General features: G+C 59.1%; 4 protein-coding genes across 12 annotated transcripts; 1 reads left to right on the top strand and 3 right to left on the bottom strand.

Moving 5' to 3' along the window:
* Positions 1-103: 103 nt before the first annotated feature.
* Positions 104-11,367, top strand: NCAPH2 (non-SMC condensin II complex subunit H2). 7 transcript variants are annotated; one of them, XM_023525436.1, is made up of 21 exons: positions 108-362; positions 2,187-2,355; positions 4,688-4,789; positions 7,140-7,195; positions 7,299-7,383; positions 7,455-7,523; positions 7,630-7,709; positions 7,792-7,919; positions 8,185-8,268; positions 8,648-8,778; positions 9,257-9,328; positions 9,523-9,589; positions 9,740-9,847; positions 9,925-9,978; positions 10,083-10,153; positions 10,229-10,319; positions 10,421-10,492; positions 10,586-10,641; positions 10,716-10,817; positions 10,903-11,052; positions 11,119-11,367. In XM_023525436.1, the coding sequence occupies exons 3-21, from the start codon at positions 4,730-4,732 to the stop codon at positions 11,257-11,259; spliced, it is 1,677 nt and encodes a 558-aa protein (XP_023381204.1). In that variant the 5' UTR covers positions 108-362; positions 2,187-2,355; positions 4,688-4,729; the 3' UTR covers positions 11,260-11,367. The 7 variants fall into 7 exon arrangements, 5 of the variants coding, with proteins under 5 accessions (XP_023381203.1, XP_011382447.1, XP_023381204.1 ...); XR_002777976.1 differs by lacking the exon at positions 2,187-2,355 and having other exon boundaries at positions 104-362; positions 10,564-10,641; positions 11,119-11,258; XM_023525435.1 differs by lacking the exon at positions 2,187-2,355 and having other exon boundaries at positions 105-362; positions 10,589-10,641.
* Positions 11,368-11,490: 123 nt separating this feature from the next.
* On the bottom strand, positions 11,491-13,571 carry LOC105308273 (protein SCO2 homolog, mitochondrial). 2 transcript variants are annotated; one of them, XM_011384137.2, is made up of 3 exons: positions 13,420-13,571; positions 12,887-13,021; positions 11,491-12,325 (listed from the first exon to the last, which is right to left on the bottom strand). In XM_011384137.2, exon 3 carries the CDS (start codon positions 12,310-12,312, stop codon positions 11,512-11,514), a length of 801 nt encoding a protein of 266 aa, XP_011382439.1. In that variant the 5' UTR covers positions 12,313-12,325; positions 12,887-13,021; positions 13,420-13,571; the 3' UTR covers positions 11,491-11,511. The 2 variants fall into 2 exon arrangements, with proteins under 2 accessions (XP_011382439.1, XP_023381209.1); XM_023525441.1 differs by lacking the exons at positions 12,887-13,021; positions 13,420-13,571 and having other exon boundaries at positions 11,491-12,873.
* Positions 13,572-13,698: 127 nt separating this feature from the next.
* Positions 13,699-17,176, bottom strand: TYMP (thymidine phosphorylase). Of its 2 annotated transcripts, XM_023525438.1 has the most exons (10): positions 17,034-17,176; positions 16,608-16,837; positions 16,272-16,474; positions 15,766-15,864; positions 15,496-15,625; positions 15,097-15,215; positions 14,533-14,695; positions 14,225-14,455; positions 13,965-14,105; positions 13,699-13,873 (listed from the first exon to the last, which is right to left on the bottom strand). In XM_023525438.1, exons 2-10 carry the CDS (start codon positions 16,825-16,827, stop codon positions 13,716-13,718), a joined length of 1,464 nt encoding a protein of 487 aa, XP_023381206.1. In that variant the 5' UTR covers positions 16,828-16,837; positions 17,034-17,176; the 3' UTR covers positions 13,699-13,715. The 2 variants fall into 2 exon arrangements, with proteins under 2 accessions (XP_023381206.1, XP_023381205.1); XM_023525437.1 differs by having other exon boundaries at positions 13,699-14,105.
* Positions 17,177-17,391: 215 nt separating this feature from the next.
* ODF3B (outer dense fiber of sperm tails 3B) lies at positions 17,392-19,103 on the bottom strand. The gene is made up of 6 exons (XM_011384142.2): positions 18,966-19,103; positions 18,579-18,782; positions 18,245-18,349; positions 17,956-18,077; positions 17,688-17,828; positions 17,392-17,517 (listed from the first exon to the last, which is right to left on the bottom strand). Exons 1-6 carry the CDS (start codon positions 19,072-19,074, stop codon positions 17,437-17,439), a joined length of 762 nt encoding a protein of 253 aa, XP_011382444.1. The 5' UTR covers positions 19,075-19,103; the 3' UTR covers positions 17,392-17,436.
* Between the last annotated feature and the right edge of the window lie 4,184 nt (positions 19,104-23,287).

The raw sequence follows: 23,287 nt of genomic DNA, 5'->3' as shown, positions 1-23,287 counted from the left end.
TTCCTGGCCCCGCCCCTCCTGGGCCCGCCCCTCCGCCGGGCCCCGCTTCCGGCGCGCGTCGGCTGCGCCGCACCCGGGTTCCCTCCACGCGGGCCGTGGCCCTGTACGTCATAGGTGTGCGCGCGGCGCCCCGCGCTACGTGCTTTTCTGGGCGGGAACAGCAAAATGGCGACAGAGGTAGAGGCGCGCTGAGGACCCTGGCCCCCTTCGAAACCAGTCCCGCGGTCCCCGGGCCGCCCCGGCCCTCCCTGGACATGGAGGACGTGGAGGCGCGCTTCGCCCACCTCCTGCAGCCCATCCGCGACCTCACCAAGAACTGGGAGGTGGACGTGGCGGCCCAGCTGGGCGAGTATCTGGAGGAGGTGAGGACGGCCCCGGGGGAGTGGCGTCGGGCGGGCGGGGCGCCGGGCCCAGCGCTGCTGGGCGGCTCCGCGGTCTCCTAGTCTGTGTACCATCGGCGCTCGGCTGCGCTGGTCCTCGTGCTCGCTTCTCTTTTCCCAGCTCCATCGCTGCCTCCTGAAACCACCCCGTGTTAAACTAGCCCGGAGCGGTCATTACAGGTCTCTACCCATTAGTGAGCTGTGAAATCGGTTTAGTGGGTGATGACCAGCATTTTTCTTTAATGCGATAGACGAGGATTTATGTGCATGTTTGAGTGTTTGAGAGATCTGGATCACGGTGCAAAAGGGATTTCTTTCTTTTTCTGAAATTTATTTTGCGATATAATGGAAATACAACATTGCGTCAGTTTCAGGAGTACAATGTAGTGATTCAACATTCATGTGCCTTACAAAGTGGTCACCACAGTAAGTGTAGTAACCGTTACCTGTTACCATACAGAGTTGTTACAACGTAATTGACCAGAAGAATGTCTGTCTTGGATTTTCAAACCCGTTTTCAGGCTACTGCCATGTTTCAGCCCGTCTGCATCTCATCTTCTATATTTCACAGCTGTGTTTAGATCTTTAGGAGCCGTTCGCTGAATTCTGTACTTCACTTTCACTCCTCAGTCCATTTGGACTGCTACTGTGCTACTGTCTTGATCAGTAATAACCCTTATCCTGTCAATTCAGGGGACACTGGACATAGCATCTTATTCAACTCAGCAGCATTCGTTGGGTTGACCACTCCCTCCTTTTTGAAACAGGTTTTGGTATTCTGATTTTCTTCCCATTTCATCGCCTACTTTTTCTTTCGTATCCAATTTCTGCGTTGAGCTCCTCAGGGTGGGTTCTGGGCCATCTTGCACATTTCCCCTCAACAGTCATTTATATCCAGGATTTTAAATGCCACCTGTATGAGGACAACTCCCAGGTTTATATTTCCATCTCGTATCTTTCCTCTGACTCTATTTTGTGTATCCAGCTGCTCACTTGACATTCCACTTAGATGCGACAAAGCATCTCAGATTTAATATATTTAACAAGAGCTCTATTTTCTGCTCAAATCCCAGTCTTCCTGATCTTGGTAAATGTCACCACTATTCAACCAAAAGTGAAAGCTAAGAGCCATTCCAGTGAATGGCTCCACACCCAGTACACCCATGAATTCAGGTCAGTTAAACCACCAGAATTTCACTTGAATTCATCTCTTCTCCTTTTATTGTGGCCCAGGCCACCATCTGGCTCAGATTCATGTAAAACTTTCCTTCCTGGGTTCCCTCCCTCTGTTTTTGGTCCCATCCAACCCATGCTCCATCCAGCAGCAAGGGTGGCTCTTAAAAATTAAAACGAGGCTGCGGCACTGCCCTGCCTAAAACACCTCTGTGGCTTTCTATTGCTTTCAGAATAAAGTGCAGACTTCCCCTCCTGAGTCTGGTCCTGCTCACTGTTGTAGCCTTCACTTGGCTTCTTTGCCTGTTCTTCTGAGCCAGCCAGCCTGTAGCACCCAAGCTTATTCTTGGCTGAGAACATTTATGTTTTCATTTATGTTTCCTACTGGGGAGTGTTCTTCACTCAGTTTTTGTTACGTCTCATTCCTTTTCGTCTTTTATGTCTCAGTTTTAAACGTCAGCTGACTACTATTTTAGATGTAAAATAGTTCCGTCACATAATGCCTATGTACTTTAGCCCATTTATCACAAGGTGTTCTTTAGCTTGTTTACTTGTTTATAGTCTGTTTCCACTTGAATGTAAATTCTTCAAGGGTAGGGACCATGTTTATGTTCTCTTCCTTCTGCTCAACAGATTGGCCAGCACTTAGTAGGTGCGGAATAAATGTTCGTTAAAGGAACTCGATCTGACGATAGATCTCTCCTTGGACGTGTTCTCTGCTGAGAAACTGCAGAGAGCTGTGCTGGGCGGGGCTGCTGTGGCTTCAGGTTTCCATGTCGAGCACGGTACTTGGGGACACCTGGTAATTTTGCTTCCTGGCCGGGTCAGCGCCCCTCCGGCTTCGTCTCTCTGCTCCTCCAAACCTCTGCCCCCTAAGCCCTGAGCTCCTCGCCTCTAGATTTGCCATTCTTCTTTCGTTTTCCACACATCTTCCAAAATGTTCTTTTTTTTTAAAAAAACAGATCGTGTCTGTTGTTGCTGTTCTCTTATCCATTTATTTATTCGTTGTTGAGTTTATGTTGCGCGTCAAGGACTGTGTTAAGCCTTGAGAAGACAGTGGCAAGCAAGCACTGAGTTCCTGCTTCACTCCTGTGGGAAGACGGGTCCCAAGGAGGTGACCACGCCGAGCTCTAATAATTACCATGCGTTCAGCGTTTGCTCGTACGAGCCCTGTTTGGCATGCTTTATACGTTTAAACTCACGTGTTCCTCACAGAAGCCCTGCTAGTTCAGGTGCTACGGAGAGATTAAGTGACGTGCTCAGAGTCCTAGCTAGTAGGTGGCAGAGCAGAGCTCACCCTCCTCCCCACCGTGTGTCTTCGTGTAAAAACTGCTGCGAGGAAGAGTTTGGGAGACCAAACTCGGGGATGGAAGGAGTTGCCTGACGTAGCCGGAGAAGGCTGCAGGGGCAGACGGCGCCGTTCCGGGGTTCTGAGGCGGAGGACCGGGTGCCGGCCGTGCGACTGCTGTGCGGCGAGCGGGCCCGGCGGGCAGCCGGAGAGGGGAGCCGGTCTGCGTGGCCGCCCCACAGAGGAGTGGCCGAAAGCCGTCAGGGGTCTGAGGACACTCATGGAGTTCAGCCAGCGTCTCGCTGCCAGCACTGGCTGGTGTGTGGAGAGTAGCCTGGAGGGAAGTGACACGCTGGGGGACCCCGTCAGTGCCGAGGTCAGTGGAGTGACAGTGGCACGTGCAGGGGGGCAGCTGGTCAGGGGGGACCGGCCAAGGCCCCTGGGTTTCTTGGTTGCGGTTTGGGGAGGGGACATCTGGGAGTGTGCACTTGGGAGTCATTAGAAGGAGAGTGGACTGTGTGACCAGCCTAGGCCGAGAGTGCCATCGAAGAGCAGGGCCACCTCATCAGCTCGGGGTCGGGACGGCCAGCTCTCCTCTCCTCTCAGGCTGAGTCCAGGTGCTCTGCACGCTCTGACTCTCCTCCTGACCCCTCCCTCCCCCACTGACCTGACCACCTGACCCCCCCACCCTTCAGGAAGTAGTGGAAGTGGCCCCTGGTGGCTTCTTCGCAGCCTCCCTCCTTTGTGCCACCCAAGGAGGAATGCCTGGCGCCTTGCCTCCCTGCCCGGGCAGCCTTTGCCTTGGACAGGTTTGCCTGCTGCGCACGTCCTGTGTCCGCAGACCGCCTCTGTGCGCGGGCTGCCCTCCCCGAGAAGCCGTCGCCTTCACCTGGGAAGGCGGCAGAACTGTCCGTCGTCTTTTAGCTCAGCTCTGACGTCACTGTTTTGTTCGTCACGTCTGCTGGGCTCATCAGGTGCTAAGCTCAGGGCTGGAGTTACCAGCCGCTCACAGTCCGCTCACGGTCTGCTGAGTGAGGGGCCTCCAGTAGTGTGACGAGACCGCCTTCCCAGGTGGCAGGACACCCCGAGTCGTGTCCAAGGGAGATGGCCCGACTAGGGTGGGCAGGTGGGAGGAAAGGCAAGAACTTGGAAGATGTGAGGGCCATTGGTGAGAGGGTGCTGGCGAAGGGCAGGCCGTGGGGAAGACCCTGAGTAGCTGGAGGTACAACGCATGGGGCGTTTGGATGTCCTGACCGACAGACCCAGCGGACGGCCACACGCGTGGCCTTGCACCTGTGCAGAGAGCTGGTCCGGGTGGGTGCGGAAGGGCCGGCACCTGGTCAGGGGCCCTGACATTTGAGAGGCGACAGGAGCTGGGCTTTGGGGGAGCCTTACTGAGGAAGCAGGAGGACTCACTCGGAAGTGCTCACTGAGTTTTCTGCGCAAAGGACCAAGACCCCAGTGTTTGTGTCTGTCTTCCATACGCCTGGGGTCCCCCCGTTCTCCTGGGGCGAGGGACCCTTCTGCAGGAATCTGTCTGGGTCGCGCCTGACGTGGGTGGGCACGGTGGGGAGTATCCCCAGGACGGGGTGTGTGGCTCTGGCTGTGGATGGCGAACTCTAGGGGTCTCCCTCTTCCAAATATCGCGTCTCAGAGGTTACAGAAAGGAGGAGGTCACAGAGACCGTCCAAAAACAATGGACAGCAGGCGAGTGCCAAGCAGAGCCAGAGCTGTTGGTCTGAGGGCCACCCAGGGTGACCGGGCACCCCGGGCCTGAGGTGCTAGGAGGAGGGGGTGGGCTGCCCAGGAGACGCGCGCCGGCCCCCTCACCCGCTCTGTCTTGCAGCTGGACCAGATCTGCATCTCTTTCGACGAAGGGAAGACCACCATGAACTTCGTCGAGGCGGCGCTGTTGATCCAGGGCTCGGCCTGTGTCTACAGTAAGAAGGTGGGCCCCCGCCCTGCCTCCCAGGCGCTCTTCTTGGTGTTTGAGTGCCAAGCGGGACTCGGTCCGCTGTCCTGCTGGGGTGGGTGGCCGGCTCACCCCATCTCTGACCTGCCTTGCGAGCATCTTCTATCCCCTTCCTGGATTCCTCACTGCCCTTTACCACTGAAGAATAAACTTGGGTTTAAAGCTGCCGGGCCTGCTTATAACATCCGACCGTGTGCAGGAGAGCCGCAGGGTGCAGAGAGGGATCCGGCCCCCAGAGTCGGTGGTCCCCAGGAGACCATGCTGTAGAGAAAGAGGAACGGCAGAAGGAAGAAAGTGCCCGGGGAGGCAGTGTTTAGGGAGTGCCCGCAGGAAGGGAAGACAGACAGATGCGTCGAGAAAATGTCCCGTCGGGAAAGTCAGAGCAGTAGAGAACGTCCAGCGGGCGGAAAAGGCCAGAAGTGTGGAGCCCAGCGAGGTGGACCCACTGGCAAAGGTGTTGGGGTATCTGCTGGGCCTGCGGTTAGAAGGTCTCCTGGGATTTTGGTGACAGGAGGGCCAGGCTGGCGCCGGTAGGGCATACCGAGACACGGGAAGGGACCTATCGGCAGTGGACTCTTCCTAAGAGGTGTCATTGAAAAGGAAGGGAGAGAGCCTGGGTGTCACTAAAGCATTCCCAGCCCAACCTATAACCCAAACCATTGTCAGTGCCCAGCTGCATCCAGACTGATCAAATCGGAACCCCTGAGGCAGGCAGGCTGGGGTGCAGATCCGCAGTGACAGCAAGGACTGAAAGCGGGGGTGGCAGGTAGAAGGGCAGCTGGGAATGGGGGCCGGGCAGGAAAAGGAGCAGGGAGAGGAAGACTGTGAGATGTCCCGGAGGAAACAGTGAGGAGTGGGTCAGGGACACGGCCAGGGGCTGCCTTGAGGGAAGGAGAAGACAAAGAAGACGCCTCCTGTCTGGCCGGAGGGAGGGAAGCGAGGGTGCGGGCCCCGAACACGTGGAGCGATGCCTACGGCCGCACTTCCAGGTGGGGGATCGAAGGTAGCCGCTGCGTCGGAAGCTTGGGGAGGGATTCCCCACAGTTTGGAGCGTTTGCCGAAGGGAGTGCAAGGTGGATGAGTGCCGGAGCGCCGCGGCAGCCCCGTGGGGTTAAATGCACCTCGCGTGTCCTCGCACCGTGGGCATATCCTGCCTTTGTCCTAAGGAGGAATGCCTTGCTGTAACTTGGGATGCACAGCAGGAGGTGACTGACAGCCGAGTGGCGGGCAGAGTCAGTGGGCAGATGGGGCCGAGGCAAGTGTAGGGGCACAGCCAGGAAGCGGGAGTGGGCAGGGCGAGCCGGCCTGGACCAGCCTGTGTGGGGCTTTCTGAGGTGGGGGGGTCTGCGGTCCGTGCTGGCGGGGAGGGTAACAACCAGCTACATGTGGCTCCTGAGCCCTGGAAAGGTGACTAGTGTGACTAAGGGATTTCGAGTTTTGAGTTTCATTAATTTTAATTAAATTGCTGTGGCTGCCTGTGGCTGTGCTGCATAGGATGGCCTCAGGTCCCCAGGTCCCGGCGCAGGTCCTGGCCCCACCGCTGACCCAGGTGGCTGTGTGTCTGAGTCTGGATTTAGTCTTGTATAAGATGAGGATAGCTATGGCACCTAATTCAAACTCTGCATGACAGGAAGCACCAAGTTCAGCCCTGTGTGTGTGCCTAGCGCTCGAATAGTTAATGCTTCTTGTTTCTTGTAATTAGGATCCATGTGGTCAGGGGCCATTGGACCCGGTGTCCAGTGCAGAGCGCTGTGCATGACAGACGCACAGCAGACATTTGTTGCATGAATGAAAGGCGGGGCCAAGGAAAGAGGGATCTGTGTGCCCTTGGGTGCTGTCCCTGTTGTCCCAGAGGAAATAGCCCAGAGGCAGCACACGTACACATGCTACTGCCAGCTGCCTCTGGTCAGCATCTCGAGGATGGACCCTCACCCAGTGGGGCCAGATTGTGGCCAGAGACGCAGGGCCCAGAGGCGGGGTGGCAGCGGGCTGAGCCTGCTGAAGGGACAGGTGGCAGCGGGCTGAGCCTGCTGAAGGGACAGGAGCCCGCGAGGGCACTGGTGTGGTGCAGGGCGCCAGGGGACGCCGGCCTGGGGAGGGCCCCACCTGCCGCGGTGAAGTGCGGGCAGAGTGGGGGGCCCAGCTGGGGGAGGAATTCCCAGGCGTGCTGCTCTCCTGGAGCTCACACTGCAGGCCTGTGCTGTGCTTTTGGAGATGACAGCCGGGCTCCTGCGTGTGCACGACGTCCAGCTGGGGGGGCCCGGGGAGGCTATGGAGCACCTTGCGTCTCCTTCCTGTGTCCTTACCTCCTGCTTCTGGTCGCCAGGTGGAGTACCTCTACTCGCTGGTCTACCAGGCCCTCGACTTCATCTCTGGCAAGAGGTGAGTCCTGGAGTGCGAGCCCAGGGGGGAGGCCTGCACGTCCGCACGTGGAAGGCGGAAGCCCACGCATCCTCCTGGAGCCCACGCACCAATTCTCTCGCAGGCGGGCCAAGCAGCTCTCCTCGGCCCAAGAAGATGGGGCCAGTGGGGACATCGGCTCCGGGGCCCCCCGGGAGGCGGACAGTGAGGTGAGGTTTCTCGGGCTGAGGCTGCTGCGTGCTTGCTGGGCACCGCTCCTGAGCTCTCACTGTCCCCGCAGTTCCTGTCGCTGGATGACCTGCCTGATTCCCGTGCTAACGTCGATCTGAGGACCGACCAGGCCCCCAGTGTGAGTACTGCCCCCCGCCCCCCGCAGATGGGGGCTGATGGTCGTGGATGGGGGTCCCTGCCCAAAGCCCATGAACCCAAAGCTCACCCACTTTCGGCCTCTGCAGGAGGTCCTCATCGTCCCCCTCCTGCCCATGGCCCTGGTGGCCCTGGATGAGATGGAGAGGAATGCCAGCCCCCTGTACAGGTATAGGCCTGGGCCTGCAGGGGGTGGGGGCAGGACTGGCCTGGGAAGAGCTTCTGCAGCTGCTGTGTTGCCGCAAGCACAGCTGTCAAGGGGAGGTGCTGGCCAGCCGGAAGGACTTCAGGATGAACACGTGCACGCCTCACCCCAGAGGAGCCTTCATGTTGGAGCCAGTGGGCATGTCACCCGTGGAGGCACTGCAGCCGAGGAAGGGTGAGGGCTCGCATGTGGGTGTTGGTGTGGAGAGAGGGTCTTCGAGGCTGGGCTCCTCGTAGTGTGCCCTGTGTCCAGTGGCCCTGGTCCCGTGTCCAGAAGCCCTGGTCCCTGCCCCGTGGACCCGCCTGCTGGAGCTGGTCCCCTTGTTTCACCTTTGCCCGCAGCTGACTCAGTCCTAGGCCTCTGAGTCCTGTGCCCAGGTTCTGGTGGGAGGCGGGTCATGGGGATGGGGCTGGTCCTGCCGAACCCTCATCTCTCCCAGAGGCGGGGAGGGCGGAGGAGCAGCCAGTGGAAGCCCCTGTGTGCAGGAGTCCGGTCCCTGTGCCTGGCATCTCCCAGGAGCCAGGTGAGGAGAGAGCACCCTGGTGGACCCACAGGTGGGGTGGGGGCGGGACTCTGCACCCAGCGGCCCCAGCCTGCCTTGGAGCTGGCCCCACTGCACCCAGGCCTCACCCTCACCTCGCTGCCGTGCTGAATGCCCGTCTCGGGCCTCCGAGGTTTGGACCTAGCTGTCCTTTCTGGGCACACGCAGGTGGCAGCATCTAAAGAGGAAAGTAGCTAAGAACACCCACCAAACTGCAGTAGCACGTTGAGAGGACCACTGCTGCCTCCTCTGGGTGTCGCACGTGATGCTGGCTGCATTCCCTGGGGCGGGAGTGTCGCCCCACCTGCTGTCTGGTCTCCGGGCTCCTTGGGGCTGACAGGTGTCTTGCTCCCTTGCCCAGGCTCCTCTCCAGAAGGCCCGATGCCCGGAGGCGGGGTTGAGGATGAGGATGCAGAGGGGGTGGCAGAGCTCCCTGAGGCCACGGACCCTGAGGCCCCTCTGCAGCCCCAGGAGCCCCGGAGCCCGCAGCAGGTGGGACCACAGAGGCTACTGAGCTTGAGCTGTTAGCCGGGTCTGTGCCCCCAGACCCCCTCCTTGCTCGTCAGGGCAGTGGGTGCTTCCCCAGCCAGCCCTAGACCTGCCCTGCGCCCAGCCCTTTGTCCCAGTGCCACCCAGGATGGCAGGTAGCCTCTAAAGTTCCAGCAGGTAGGCTCTGCTCCAGCCTGGAGCTAAGAAATTGTCACTGAAAGACAAACCCAGCACATACAGGCAACAGTGGTAATGGGTAATTTTGGTTGGCAGGTGCATGAATGTTCATACTATTTGTTTTTCCACATGGCCACGCATTTACCAGTTTGTGTGTTCTTCTGACATTTTTCCTACAAGTCTTGTTACTTTTTAGTCCTTGAACTATTTGAACCTCCTGCCCCTAGAGCTGAGCTGCGCCCCCAGGGCCTTGGGTGAAGGAGGGGCGGGTAGAGGAGGGGCATCCTGGGCTGTTTCTTTGCAGAGTATGGCCCAGCCTATGGGGTGCACCCTGCGGGAGCGACCAGAAGCCCTAGATCCCGCGTGCCGGCTGAAGGTGAGAGGTGGGGGCCCAGACCCCACTGGCAGCCCCACCACCCACCCTTCACTCCTGCCTGAGGCCCCTGTGTGCCGCCCTCAGATCCCGGATTGAGTGGCCAGTCCTCGGCTGTCACTTCACTGAGTGTCACGCTGTGGGGGGAGGGTGCACGTCCCCCACTTCCCCAGTGTCTGCTTGTGCTCTTTGCTCAGGAGAGCCCAGACCCCTGGGAGAGCCTGGACCCCTTCAACTCCCTGGACTCTAGGCCGTTCAAGAAAGGTAACTGGGTGGAGGATTACTTCCATTTGGTATCGGGGCTGGCTTTGCTGGGGCCCAAGTGGTGGGTGAGGTGTGCCCCATACCCATGGGCAGCTTGGTGGGGACTGTGCTCCCGTGGGATCTGTCCAGACACAATCGGTGTGTCCTCAGGCAGGCCCTACTCTGTGCCCGCCTGTGTGGAGGAGGCTCCAGGACAGAAGCGCAAGAGGAAGGGCGGTGCCAAGCTGCAGGACTTCCACCAGTGGTACCTGGCTGCCTGTGAGTGGCCTGCGGGGCTGGGGCGCGTGGGCGGGCGGGGCCCGAGCCCGGCCCGTGCCCACCACTTGCTCTTGTAGACGCTGACCACACGGATGGAAGGAGACCCCGGCGTAAGGGCCCGTCCTTTGCAGGTGAGTGGGGCCGTTGTGTGCCCTTCTTGGGTGACAGTGCCATGCTCTGGTCCCTGGGTGGACTAGACAGGATGCGGCACCCCTCACGAGGCCTTTCTGTGCAGACATGGAGGTCCTGTACTGGACGCACGTCAGGGAGCAACTCGAGGCCCTCCGGAAGCTGCAGAGGAGGCAGGCAAGTGCCTGCCAGTCTGGACCCCATGCGGCCCTGAGGGGACAGCAGTGCCCCTCACAGATGCTCTCTGCGCAGGTGGCTGAGCCATGGTTGCCGAGGGCTGAGGAGGGGCTGTGGCCTGTGGAGGACCACCTGGAGGATTCCCTGGAGGACCTGGGGGCGGCAGGTGCGGCTGTTGTGGTGGGCTGGGCTGGTGGCTTAAGACGGGTGGCCCGTTGACCTTCCGCCTGTTGACCTTCCTCCCGCTGCGGCCACTCCATCTCCCAGCAGACGACCTCCTAGAGGCCGAGGACTACGTGGAGACTGAGGGTGCCGAACCCGGGGAAGCTGCAGACCTGGGTAGGTCTAGGAATGGGCTGGACAGGAACCACGAGGGGCCCCTGCGGGCGGAGGGGGGTGATGGCCCACAGCTCATGGCTGCCTGTCTTCCAGAAGCAGAGGCCATGCCGGCGGCCCTGAGCTACGAGGAGCTGGTCCGAAGGAATGTGGTAGGCCTGGGTCGGGGCAGCGGGGGCTGGGCATGGCCCGACAGAAGGCAGCAGCCGCCCCGGTCCTCCTGCAGGAGCTCTTCATCAGCACCTCTCAGAAGTTCGTGCAGGAGACGGAGCTGAGCCAGCGCATCCGCGAATGGGAGGGCACTGTCCAGCCCCTGCTCCAGGAGCAGGTGAGGCGGGCGGGCTTCTGCTGGGGGACAGGGTCCCGCTGCCTGCCCCAGCCTCGCCCCAGCACCTCGCCTCTCCCCCTTGCAGGAGCAGCGTGTGCCTTTTGACATTCACACTTATGGGGACCAGCTGGTCTCCAGGTTCAGCCAGCTCAACCAGTGGTGTCCCTTTGCAGAGCTGGTGGCTGGCCAGCCTGCCTTCGAGGTGTGCCGCTCCATGCTGGCCTCGCTGCAGCTGGTGAGTAGCCCAGGGGGCCTGGGAGGGAAGCGGTGCCTGGACTCTGCCAATGCCTTGTCTTTCCAGGCCAACGACTACACGGTGGACATCACCCAGCAGCCAGGGCTGGAGGCGGCTGTGGACACCATGTCCCTGAGACTGCTCACACACCAGCGGGCCCACACGCGCTTCCAGACCTACACTGCCCCCTCCATGGCCCAGCCCTGAGTGGGGAGCGCTGAGCTGAGGGATGGGCACACATCTGCTCACTCCGCCCTCGCCTCCTGGCTGGCCCAGCCTAATAAAGTGGTGTTGCCATCCACCTGTCCCTAAAAAGACTCCCGCCCCGTGCAGAGACAGTGGCTGCCCCTTCCCTGCACCCCCAGCAAGCCACCGGGTCCTGGGCCCTGCCCTTCCAAGGCCTCGGGGTTGCTGGGACAGCTTACACGCACACAGAGCTCTTCAAACCGGCTTTAATGGTCAGTGCAGGACACTGCGGAAGGCAGCCATGTGGCCCCGCACACTGTCTGCAATCTGCTTGGCAGACCGGGCCCGGCCGTAGTAGTCTGTGAAGAGGCCATCAGGGCTGAGCAGGTAGATGGCAATGGAGTGGTCCACGATGTAATCCTGGTCCTCGTCCTTGGGGCCGGCGCTGTAGTACACACGGTAGCTGCGGCTCACCTGGGCGACCTGCTCAGCAGAGCCGGTTAAGCCTAGCAGCCGTGGGTGGAAATCCTGCACGTAGCGGGCCATGGCTGTAACATCGTCCCGCTCGGGGTCCACGGTGATGAAGATGGGCTGCACTGGGGGCAGGCCCGGCTCAGCCTCCAGCTGCTGCACCACCTGCACCAGCTTCTCCAGCTCGTCAGGGCAGATGTCAGGGCAGTGCGTGAAGCCAAAGTACATCAGCACCCACTGGCCCTGGAAGTCAGCTTTGCAGCGAGCCTGGCCCCGGTGATCCGTCAGGCTGAAGTCACCCTGGCCCACAGAGGCCTGGCGCAGGGCTTCTGTCCGACGTTGCAGCCGCCACTGTTCCTTCTCAGCCCTCAGAGCCAGCCAGGCCCCACCCAGGCCAGCCCCAAACAAAGCTGTGATTAGCAGCCTAGTTTGCAGCCCAGGGCCCTGGGGCTGGCCCTGCCTGCCAGTCTCTGCAGAGCCCTGCCTTGACCAGAGCCGGCACCTCATATGTAGGGCCTTGCCTCCCAGAATCCCAGGGAGGGCTGTGGCCTTGAGCTGAGAGAGCCTGTGCCAGGCCTCAGGTGTCCGAGTCAGCAGCAGCATGGGCCTGATGCTTCTGCGAAAAACCAAAGGTGTTGGGAGCCAGAAGGTGCCTTGGCCTCCTGCATCCCCCATCGCTCTGAAGGACCAACCCCGCACTTAGGCTCACAGCTGTCCCTAACTGCTCACCCAGTTCTCAGCTGAGCTCAGGACCGCTTCACCTCTGAAGCCTCATCCTCCAGCTTAGGTATCCTCAAACGTCCATGCCTGTAACTGTCCTTTAGCCTGAGAGCTTCATTCTCTTTCACCCCGCCCGCCAGTGATCCTGCTGCCCTCTTGCACCTATAGTGCCTGACTTACCTGGACTTCTGAGCATGCGCATCTGTCGGCAATAAAGCCCCCATTTCAGGCAGGAGGCGTGTGAGTCTGGCTTTAACCCCCAGAGACTGGCTTCTGTGGCCCTTTGCAGCCTGCCAGCCTTCCAGTTCAGAGACTACTTCAACCATGGTCTTTGGCACCTTCCCCCACCTCCAGCCAAAATTGGTGTCATCCACACCAGTCTGCCCACAGGAAGCACAGGCAACTCCGATGCTGCTCCGTCCCTCGCCCAATCCCCACTGAAGTTTCTCTCACTAACCTGGTGCAGAAACAAGGACTCCACTGCCACAAGTCCTACCCTCTTCACATCCAGGTTTCTGATGGCAACTCTGGTGGCTCACAGCCCACGCCCTGCTGTAGCTTCGGTGACCTCCGTGCCTTTCTGCAGGGGCCTCTGCAGGACCGCAAGGTAGTGTTGAGGACTCCCACTCACCTGTCCACCTGGTGCTGAGCCGGCCTACCGAAGATTCCTAAACGTGTGGCCCCACCCCACCCACTCCGGTCCGGACGGTTCCCGCGTGACCTTGGGCACGTCTCTTTGCTAATCTACCAGCTCCCTCCTTTACAAAATGGGCTCTAAGCAGTGCACGAGATGTGCCTGCAAGCGAAGGCAGTGGGGAGGCTTCCTGCAGCCCTCTCTGGGTGCCCTCTAGGAAGGCGCCCGTCTGCCCAATGGTGAAGTCAGAAATCTGGACGCCAGCGCGGGCCACAGAGCACGCCCCAGGCACCCGCCCGCCCTGCGTCCCTCGCACCCGGGGTCCTCCCAGGCTCTCTGGGTCCCGGCGTCTGCACCTCCAGGGGTCCGACGTTTGTGCCTCACGTCGGGGACCACGGCACCGCGCACCCAGCCGCGTTCTCTAAGGATCCGTAGCCGCCGGGAATTCGGCCGCGCTGTCGCCTGTGCGCTTGCGTCAACGGCGCTGCGCATGCGCCATTGGGCTTGGACCCGGCAGTGCGCGTAGGGGATGGCGGGGCCCAGCAGAGGTCACGTGTCGGGCGCCCCGCCCCTCGCCGACCATCGCTTCCCGCCCTCCCGCTCCCGACCGCCGGCGCGACAGACACGGACACGGCTTTGCGGCTCTCGGGCTTTATTGCTGCGTGTCGGTCGGCGGCAAGATGAGCTCAACGAAGGGCGAGGGGGCGGTGAAGGGCGCGCGGTCGGACAGCACGAGCGCCCCCTGCAGGGCGCAGCGCTGCGGGCCGCTGAGCGCCGGCGCGTCCAGATGCACGCGGAGCCACGGCGTCCCTGCCGGCAGCGGGACGGGCGGTCAGCGGGAGAGGAGGCCAGCAGGCAGGGCGGCCAGCGCGGGCGAGGAGGGGCCGGGATCGGTGCTCACCGCGGCGCAGTCTCTGGCCCACGCTGACCAGCAGCTCGGCGCCCACCCCTGGCTGGAGCGACTCTCCCGCGCGACTGCGCCCGGCGCCGAGCTCGTGCAGCACGCGCGCCAGCGGCAGTGCCCGGACTTGTTCCACGGTGCCTACGGGAAGAGGGTGCTGGGCGGGGCTGGGGCAGGGGCAGGGCCCGGGGCTCAGGAAGGGGAGAGACCTGGACGGGGAATGGGGCCGGGGGGAGGGACGCAGGTCTGCGACTGCTCACCGTCCTCAGGCGCGAGCAGTTCCTCTTGCCTTTGGGCGCGCGGCAGCAGCTGGTGGCGCTGCGCGGGGGTCCCGGAGCATAGCTCTCGAGCCAGGCCTGGGTCCACGCCCTGCATCGCTAGCATTCGCTCGAAGCAGCCCCGGGCTGAGCCGTGGTCCAGCGTCGCAGCCACCCGGGCGGCGCCCTCGGCCTGGGTCTCCGCCTGTCCGCTGAGCCAGAGGAGGGCGCCACCTGCCGGCAGGTCGGAGCTGAAGTGCAGCGGGAGCGGCTCTGTAGCCCCAGGCCTGACACCTCACCTGTCAACTCACCAAGCTTAGTGACCAGGTCCCGCAGGTCCGGCGGCCCCTCACCGTCCATGCAAAGCAGCGCCTCCTCCACCTCCAGGGTGTGGCCCACGCTGCGACCCAGGGGGTTGTCCATGGCCGTCAGAGCGGCTGCAACCCGAAGCCCCAGGCCCGCCCCTACACCAACCTGTGGAGACACGGTTCATTGTGGTCCCTTCCTTGCCTCCCGCATGGCCTCTTGTAACCCGCCGTGTCGTCAAAGTTTAGCCAGGGCTGTACACTTGGTTGCCCAGGAGTGAAAGGGTGGGGGTGGGGGGGACCTGAAGCAGGCGGTGTGTCTGTTGGCAGTAGAGGGCGGCCGGAAGCCTGGGGCAGAGCCAGGTCAGCCTTGCTCAGTGAGGTCAGGATTGCCAGGGGGAAACAAGGTCCTGGCAGAGGCCAAGGTAAAAGGGCTGCAGAGTGGAGCAGGCTGTCCGACTATGAAGGGAAGGTTGGGCCGGGAGGGGCAGATCCGCCTCGACAGGGAGGCCTCAGCTACAAGGGATCCCACAGAGAGGCCACACAGCCCCATCTGGCACTGCTGCTCACCAGCGCTCGCGCCAGCTCCCTGGCCTCTGCCTGGCTAGGGAAGACTGCAGCCTCTCCGAACTTCACATCCATGACCAAAGCAGACAGGTTCTCCACCACCTTCTTACTGAGGATAGAAGCTTGGGGGTGGAAGGGGGAGGGGCTGGACGTAAAGGAGAGCCTGGAGTTCTCCCAAGATTCAAGGGTTAGAGGGTCACGTCCCTATGATGGGGGAGGCAGGGCCTGGTATGTGTGTGCCAGTCTGGTCACTCTCGGGTTGGTCAGGCATCCTGTGATGAGGGGACACTACTCTTGGGGTTGGGGGAGGCTCCACAGTCACCTGATGAGAAGACCCTGACTGTGATGGGAGGTCAGGGGTCCAACATGGAGAAGGTGGACCCTGGAATCAGGTCAGGTCACCTGTGATGAGTGGCAGGCTGTCAACGGTGGCTGTCACATCTCTGGCTTCATACAGGATTCCATCTGCAGGAACCAGCTTCTTGCTCTGACCCACAATACAGCAGCCAACTTGCTCCAGCAGACCTTGCATCTGGCCAAGTACCCCTTCATCAGGACTCCCAATGACCTCTGATCAATTACCCCATTAGTGACCCCGATTAATAACCCTTCAGGGATCATTCAGAGATTCTGGTTAATATTTCCATCAATAACCCAGTGGTCCCCTGGTACCTGTTCTGGGCTCTGGATAACGGTGAATCCAGGAATAGACTCAAGTTTGTCCAAAGTTCCCCCTGTGTGCCCTAGGCCACGTCCGCTGATCATTGGTACCTGCTGGGCAGGGATGCTGAGGACAACTGAATGGCTGTCCCCACCCCACCTCCCCACATTTCTGTCCCCTTCCAGGTTAGGGCTTCAGCTGGAGCTAAGTTTACTAAGGATGGAGAGGGTATCCAGCTAGTGGAGAAAGTGCCTTGGATGGGGGTGCGCAAGTCTGGGGGACTGAGGCAGAGGAGTACCCAGCTCTTCCTTTGGGAGTCCTTTCTGGGGTACCAAATGGGGAGTGGGTGCTAGATAACTTGGCCCTGTTATGGGGGGCTGATGGGGAGGGAGACTTGTTCTGTCCTGGGGGGCAAGAAGCCTGGGTTCTGCCTTGGGGCTCTGTCTGGGCCGTTGGAGGTTGGGAGCTGACTGTGAGCCTCTGAGGTTTCTGGTCTCTGGAGAAAGCATCTTCTAACCTTGCAGCCACAGGCAGCCAGGGCAGGTGCCAGGACCAGGCTGACCTTGTCACCTACTCCCCCTGTGGAATGTTTGTCCACGAGTTGCTGGTGCCAGGCTTTCGGCCACTCCAGCTGCTGCCCAGACTTGGCCATGGCCTGGGTCAGCGCCACAGTCTCCTCCAGATCCATGCCTCGCAGCCGGATGGCCATGAGCATGGCCCCTAAGTAAGGGCGACGGTGGTGTAGACAACATGAGGGGGCGTTCCCACAGCGATGGGTCATCCTGGGGTTAGTGACAGTGGTGGGGCGATATGGTGTTCTCAGGACTCGGGTGCCCAGGGGTCGCCCACGTACCTATTTGCGCACCCTGTGCACTCCCATCCACCACAGCGCTCACGAAGCCCCTAATGTCCCCCTCGCTCAGGCGGCCTCCGTCTCGCTTCAGGCGAATCAGCTCAGGGAGCTGCTTGGGCTCTGCCGGGAGATCAGGAGGGCCCCGGGGCCCGCCCCGCGAGAGGTCGCCAGGCGCAACTGGGATGGGTGCCGGGGATCCTGGGGTCACTGGAGCTGCCATGGCTCTGGGCCTGCGGGATGCGAGACGAACCTGGAACCTGCCGCCGCCCTGTGCCCGTCTGTGCGACCAGGTGCATTTGACCCCACCCAGTTCCCGTTTCTCAAGTCCGTCCCTCCCTTCCCGTCCCCTGTGTGTGTGGCGGCCGTGTGCATCTCTCCGTGTCTGGCTCCCACTTCTTAGCCTCATAATTTGACCCCGGCCCGTACCTGTCGCGCACAGCGGCCTCGCTCGACCTGCTACGGATCCCAACCTGCTTCTGCCCTGTTGTGTTCGTGGCCACAGGGTAAGGACCGCAAGGAAGGGAAGGGACAGTTCCGCGACTGTCAAGGGCGGACCCACGACGGCAGGTGGGCGGGGTTCAGGCAAGCGGAACTCTGAACCAATCGCCGCCTCGGGGAGGCGGGGCTGCCCGCGCGCGCTTTTGTCCCGGCCAATCACAAAGGCTCGCGGGAACGCGAAATTTCCGGGACTCGACAGGCGCGTCCTTCCAGGCTTCCATCCCGCTGCGCGCGCCCGGCGCCCCACCCTGCCGCGCGCACAGAGAGGCAGACTCGTGACTGGCTCTGGGATCTTTAAGCAAACATTTTTAGGGCCGCGCCCGCCGGCCGATTAGTCAACAGCATCTGTCATGTTCAGGGCCAGATAGTCCGAGTGCCGGATCCCGAAGCTCCAGCCGCGAGGCTTCCGGTGCTGCGGACCCAGGAGACGTCGCTGACTCAGCGGAGCCGGCCATGCGGCTCTGCGTCGAGACCCGCATTCCCCCAGAGAGCCTGGTCCCAGACCTCAGATCTCAGACCCTCAGTCCTGGACCGGGACCCTCATCTCCCGCCTCTGACCCTCGACCTGGAACTCCAGATCACCTGGTCCACGTTGTAGGCTGCGGGCCCGGGATTCAGGGTGTTGTCTTGGGGGAGTGAAGTCCGCGCCAGCATCGTGAATTGGGGGGCTCGAGACTTGTAGATCCCAGGGTTCACCACGTGGTAGGCGCAGGGACCCGGGGTCTGCAGGAAGGCAGAAGAGGCGCTGGGTCCGACCTCTGTTCCCCGCTATCCGTGAGTTCCCACCCCTTCGCTTCCGCTGCGGTCCTCCCGGTCGACCCCTGTGCCCAGCAGCCCGCTCCTTCCGCACCTTGCTGAGGTCCTCGAAGAAGCTGCCCGCCGCGTGGCGGCCGTAGATGGAGTAAGTTGGGGCCGAGACTTTACCGATGACCCGGGGGCCCAGGAGCGAGGGCACTGAGTAGGTACCGGGGCCTGGGAAGGAGCCAGCAAGGAGTGGGCTCTGTGGGTGGGTGTTTGCAGACACCCCACCCCGGGTCTCCCCGCCTCTTCGAGTGCTGGGTAGTCCCAGCGCCTGCAGAGCGGTTCCCGGTCCGGGGTGGGAAGGGCCTCCGGGCCGGAACGGGCCTTTCTGGTCTCACCTGGGGTCTGCTGCACCGTGTGGATGCCCCAGTTTCGGGGGGCGATGGTGTGCCGAGGTGCGCTGGGGTACGTTGCGTTCCCTGCCCGCTCCGGGAAGTACCTGCCTGTGGGCCGGACCGGGGGTATGGGTCAGAACCGGTCTGGGGTTCTGAGATTAGGGGAAAACCGAGCCACGATTTGTCGAAGCCTGGTGGGGCTTGCAGTTCTTTGAGACCCTGATATGGGCTGCCGGATTTGGAGTGTTAGGGTGCCCGAGGGGGAGTCGGGGCTCTGGTGGGGGGTTTCCCTGGTGGCGGCTGGCGTTGGAGAAGCCAGGGTCCCAGGGGTCCTGACCCGGTCCGGGAGTGAGGCAGGGCGCTGCCTGGCGCGGGCGGCCGTGGATGGAGTAGGCTGGGGTGCCGTCGGGGCCGCGCACCGTCATGCGAGCCGGCACCAGGTGGCCGGGCCCCGGGCCGCACGACGTCTGCTGCGTGGGGAGGCGCAAGCCGAAGGTGTAGGCAGGGGCGCGGGGCCGCGACGGGTCGTGCAGGATGTAGCCTGTGGGGCGTCCTGTCGTCACCTCGGGGCCGGGGTGCTCTCGCCCCGGGCACGACCCCCGGCCCCCCTAGAACAGACCTCCTGCTCTCCACCCCGGCGTACAGCACCCCACTCCCAGCGCAGACCTCACTAGCCCCTTCGTCCCCACCCCCACCCGCACAGGCCTGCGCGCGCCGCTAGTACCCGTGTTGGGGGGCAGCTTGTATTTGGGGCCTGGGCCTCTGTAGAGCGCCGCGATAGGCCCGCGGGGCCGGTGCGGCCGCCAAGGGCCGACCCAGACGTCCAAGCCCATGGCGCTGTGGGTGCGCTACGGTCTGCAGCACCTGTGGACAGAAGGTGGCGACCCCGGCCCCTCCACCCCGGACTGGCGGGGGACACACATCCCGGCCCCTTCCAGCTCAGCCCGAGCGCGGGGGCGGGGCCCAGCCGGTTTCCCAGGAGCCAGGACAACAAACGGCAGCTTTTTCCGCTCTGTGAGGGGCATGGGGCAGGGACCCGGCACCCAGCTGGGAGGTCAGCTACCATCCCCCATCCCCAAAGTGAGTTCGGTAAGGGGGTGTGCGCGCGCGCCAAGTTTGGACTCAATCCTGCGGGAAGAGAATTCCCCGAGGTTCTAGGGGTCCAGGATATTTTAGGGGCATCAGGCGAGGATACCACGGAGAGGAAGTCTCATGGGGGGCCCAAAGTTGAAGCACTAACCTGCTCCTGTGACTCCCGGACGAGAGGGCAAGGTGGGGTGCCTGGATTTTCGCCCCGCCCGTCCCAACTCCCGGACCCCATTGTGTCCGGTTCCCGCCTCCTGGCAACCGGACCTGCCGCCCCCTGGCTCCGCCCCCGCCCTGCTGTCCTGGGTGGAGCCGGGTTTTGGCAGGCGTCCCGCTGACTGGGCCGCGGACCGGACTGGGCCGCGGACCGGAACGCGGAACGCTGGCCTCACCTTTCTCCAGGCTTCAATACGCCCATTCCAGAAATGGACAAATTTGTAGACAAAAAACAATTGTGAGAATGAAGACACTTATTCGAATACACTGCTGTTCGCATAATACAAACAGCAAGTTCAATTTAATTATTATGTGTAGAGAGAACTTTGCATCTATTTAAGCTCATGGAATATTTGCAAAAAATAATCATGTGCTGGGACACACACACACACACACACACACAGCTCACACAAGTTGAATAAAGAGGTGTAATGCGACACATAATTGGATCATAATTCGAAACAATTCTAAGCAAACGAAATAATGTTAAAATACGAAACTAATGTAAATACCTAAAAATTAACGAAATCTCTTTTAAAAACTCCTGGGTCAAAGAAACTCAAGTGCGAAGTTTCAAAACTTATATACAACACTGCAGAGGTAGATGCCTTCATACCCAGTTCTATACAGGGGTTCTCAAACCCGGGGCCACAGTCTGGAACTGGTCCTGGCCCTTTAGGAGGCGAGTGGCAGGCGGGTGAGCGAAGTTTCATCTGTATTCGCAGCCGCTTCCTAGCGCTGGCATCACCACCTTGGCTCTACCTCAGATCATCAGGCATCAGATTTTCATAGGAGCACCGGTCCCTGGTGTCAAAAAGTTTGGGGACCACTAGGACATAGCTAAAGCTGTGTGCAGAGGGAAACAGCCTTAAAATGACTGTTATCAATAAAGAAACATTTTAAACGATATTTCTCTTACAAACGTCAGAAAAAAGAATAGTCGAGTAAACTAAAAGAATGGGTCCGCTCTGCCCAGCTCTGCCACTCACCTGCCTACTCGGAGAAGAGTAAGGGGGCCATGGGGAGTGTCCAGTGGTCTGGTAGGAATTCCTGGCCTTTGCCTAGTGAGCTCAGCCCAGTGTGCCAGCTGTGCCGTGAAGACCAAGGCGGACTGCTGGAAGCCACTTGTCTGGGGCCTCCAAGGGCTGACACGAGGCGGCCCGAAGCAGGGTCATCTTCTGTAGAGAATTTTCAAACAATACTCAGTGTGCTGAAGTTGATCTGCTTTCTATTATCCTCATGAGCCCAGCAATTCTAAAGGTCAGAGGTAAAAAACTCCACCCAAAGTTTTTCTTGATCAAGTTTTAAACAATACTGTGATTACTGCTCGGTCTTAGTAGCATATGTGTAAGTTTCCATGAGCAATGTATATTACTTACCCTCTAGTAAGCAGTGTATTCTGTGTGGAAGTTAATTCTGAGGACTTCAGTTTTGGTTGGCAGGTTCAGACTTGTAAATGTTTGTGGAGCTCCAGGCTAGGCTGCCCATCTCCACTCCCTGTGACAACACAAGTTTCTCCCTTCAAGCAGCAGGTCTGATGAGCCATGACACCAGAGTGACTATGACAAGGAAGAAACAACCTGAGTTATTGCAATTCTGTAATGACCACCTCAGTTTTTATTTGTGTTTAAAATTAAAAATATTGAAATAGGGCAAACTGTAAGGCATAATATTTTTGTTTGGCTGGTGCGAACTTTATCGCGTGTGTGAAATATTTTACAGAATTTGAATATTTTAAAGTCATTTCCTCAGTCAAAGCAGCCTCCACCTGTCTGAGCAAAGAATGGTGTTGGGATGTGCAAGGAGTCAGAGAGCAGATCACGCAGGTCCTGCTGTGAGGAAGATACTAAGAAAAGATGAAAACAAACAGCAAACAGAACCAGACCCCAAGATGGGGGAAAGAATCGCTTTAAGGAATCTGCTCTCTCTCTTTCTCTCTCCCCGCCCCCAGATTCCAGTGAAGATTAAACTATTTCAGCAAAACCCAGGTGCTGAGTGATAGGTAAACTCATCCCAGACTTCTCATAGGGGTGGGGAGAAATGGAGAGGAGAGGTGGGGACTGGGAATCTAGAGGTTTTGTCTCGCGGAGGGGATCTTGTTTATAACCAAGAATAGAGTCGTAAGTGTCAAATTAAAGAGCAGGGAAAGGAAATCCAGCAGCAGTGGAATAGAAAAGTTTGGGAGAGTTTCCAAATTAAAAGCAAGAAAACAGAGCAGCAAAAATAATACCTGCAAATAAAGGTGGAGGGAAGAGGGGAAAACGTAAAATTAGAAACAGTACAATTTATAGAATAAAATCATGTTCACAGTAGATGTGAATGGGTGGCAGGTGCTGACGTGGGACTGGATGAGCGGAGTGAGAAGAAGCTATAAAGGGAAAGAAGAAAAGCCTCGCAGACTCATGCGTGGCTTCTCAACCGATATATTTGAAAGATCACATGTTAAGCATAGGAAATCTGGAAAAGGGGTGATTGTCCTCATTTCTCATGTTCAGTGATTTATCTGTAGATCCTGAAATATAAAAGCATTTATTTTTGCTTTGTTTATTTTCCACTTTTAATTATTCCTCTTTTCTTTTCGATAATTAAAAAAATGTTTTGCTCGTGTATCAGACACTCTTAGGCTCATTTTAGGTCTTCGTAGCCTGGTCTACCTCTAGGGCCACAGGTCAGCCACTTCCTGTGGTGACTGGCCACTTGCACCTTGCTCCTCACCTCAGTCAGCCCGGAAGTGCAGGAAACTCATGAACTCTGATTGGCGGAATTCTGCCCTCTTCCTCCCCTGGAAGACAGGATCGAGAGAGAATGAGCTGACCTGGCCGCTTGGAGGCCGGTGCCATGAGAAGGGACAGTGTGTTCCGGGCCAGCGGTGGCACTTGCGCCCAGCTGGGGTCTCCCTCCGCCAGCCTGCTGCCTGGGGTCGGGCCCTGTACAGTGGCGCTCATGAGACTTAGCCACAGCTTTCTTAGGAACCCAGGATTAGCTGACTTATTTCTCAATCTTCTTTATTTAATTATAAGGACATTTAAAGCTATGGTCATGGTTTCCCCCTAAATACGGTTTAGTTATACCTGTAGTTTTTGATACACAAAATTCTTCTTATTAAGAATATTATTGATTTAAAAATAGCTTAGGCATTAAAAGTTAAGCTGCTATGAACATCTTGACCAGGTGTTTGTGTGGGCAGAGCTTTCATTCCCCTGGGACGAGTGCTCGGCGCCACTGCAGGGTGGACGGTAAGTGTATGTTTGGCTTTTTAAAGAAACTGCCAAACTTTTCAGAGTGGTTGAACCATTTTACATTCCCACCATGTGACAGCAAATCAACATTATGCTGCTGAGAGTCATCCACACTGTTAATGTAGCTTTAATTAATTCATTTTCACTGATTATAGCAGAAAACAGCCACTGAGATGAGGTGCAGTGGGGGGTCACAAATGAATCACAGATGTGCCTTGAGCCATTAATGGATATACGTCTTTGACGGATATAAATTGTAATCCACTTTTAAAATAGCTACTTAAGATTTTACATGGATTCACGTTAAGTACATTGGAGCCGTTTCTATAAACGAGGCGAGTTTGGAGGACTGTGCACAGCAACCACCACCAGTGGGCGCTCTGCATGCTCTGCACCACCGCGCCCTCCACCCCCGTTAATGGCACAGTTTGTCTATTAGTCAGTATTTGTTTATCATCGGGGAAATTTTTTGTAATGTTTGGCAAGAATTTAATTTCTTACGATG

This window comes from Pteropus vampyrus, unplaced genomic scaffold (genome assembly GCF_000151845.1).
Source record: "Pteropus vampyrus isolate Shadow unplaced genomic scaffold, Pvam_2.0 Scaffold563, whole genome shotgun sequence".
NCBI classification, from domain to species: Eukaryota; Metazoa; Chordata; class Mammalia; order Chiroptera; family Pteropodidae; genus Pteropus; species Pteropus vampyrus.
The sequence above is the reverse complement of the archived record's forward strand: the minus strand, read 5'-3'. Positions and strand labels throughout refer to the sequence as shown.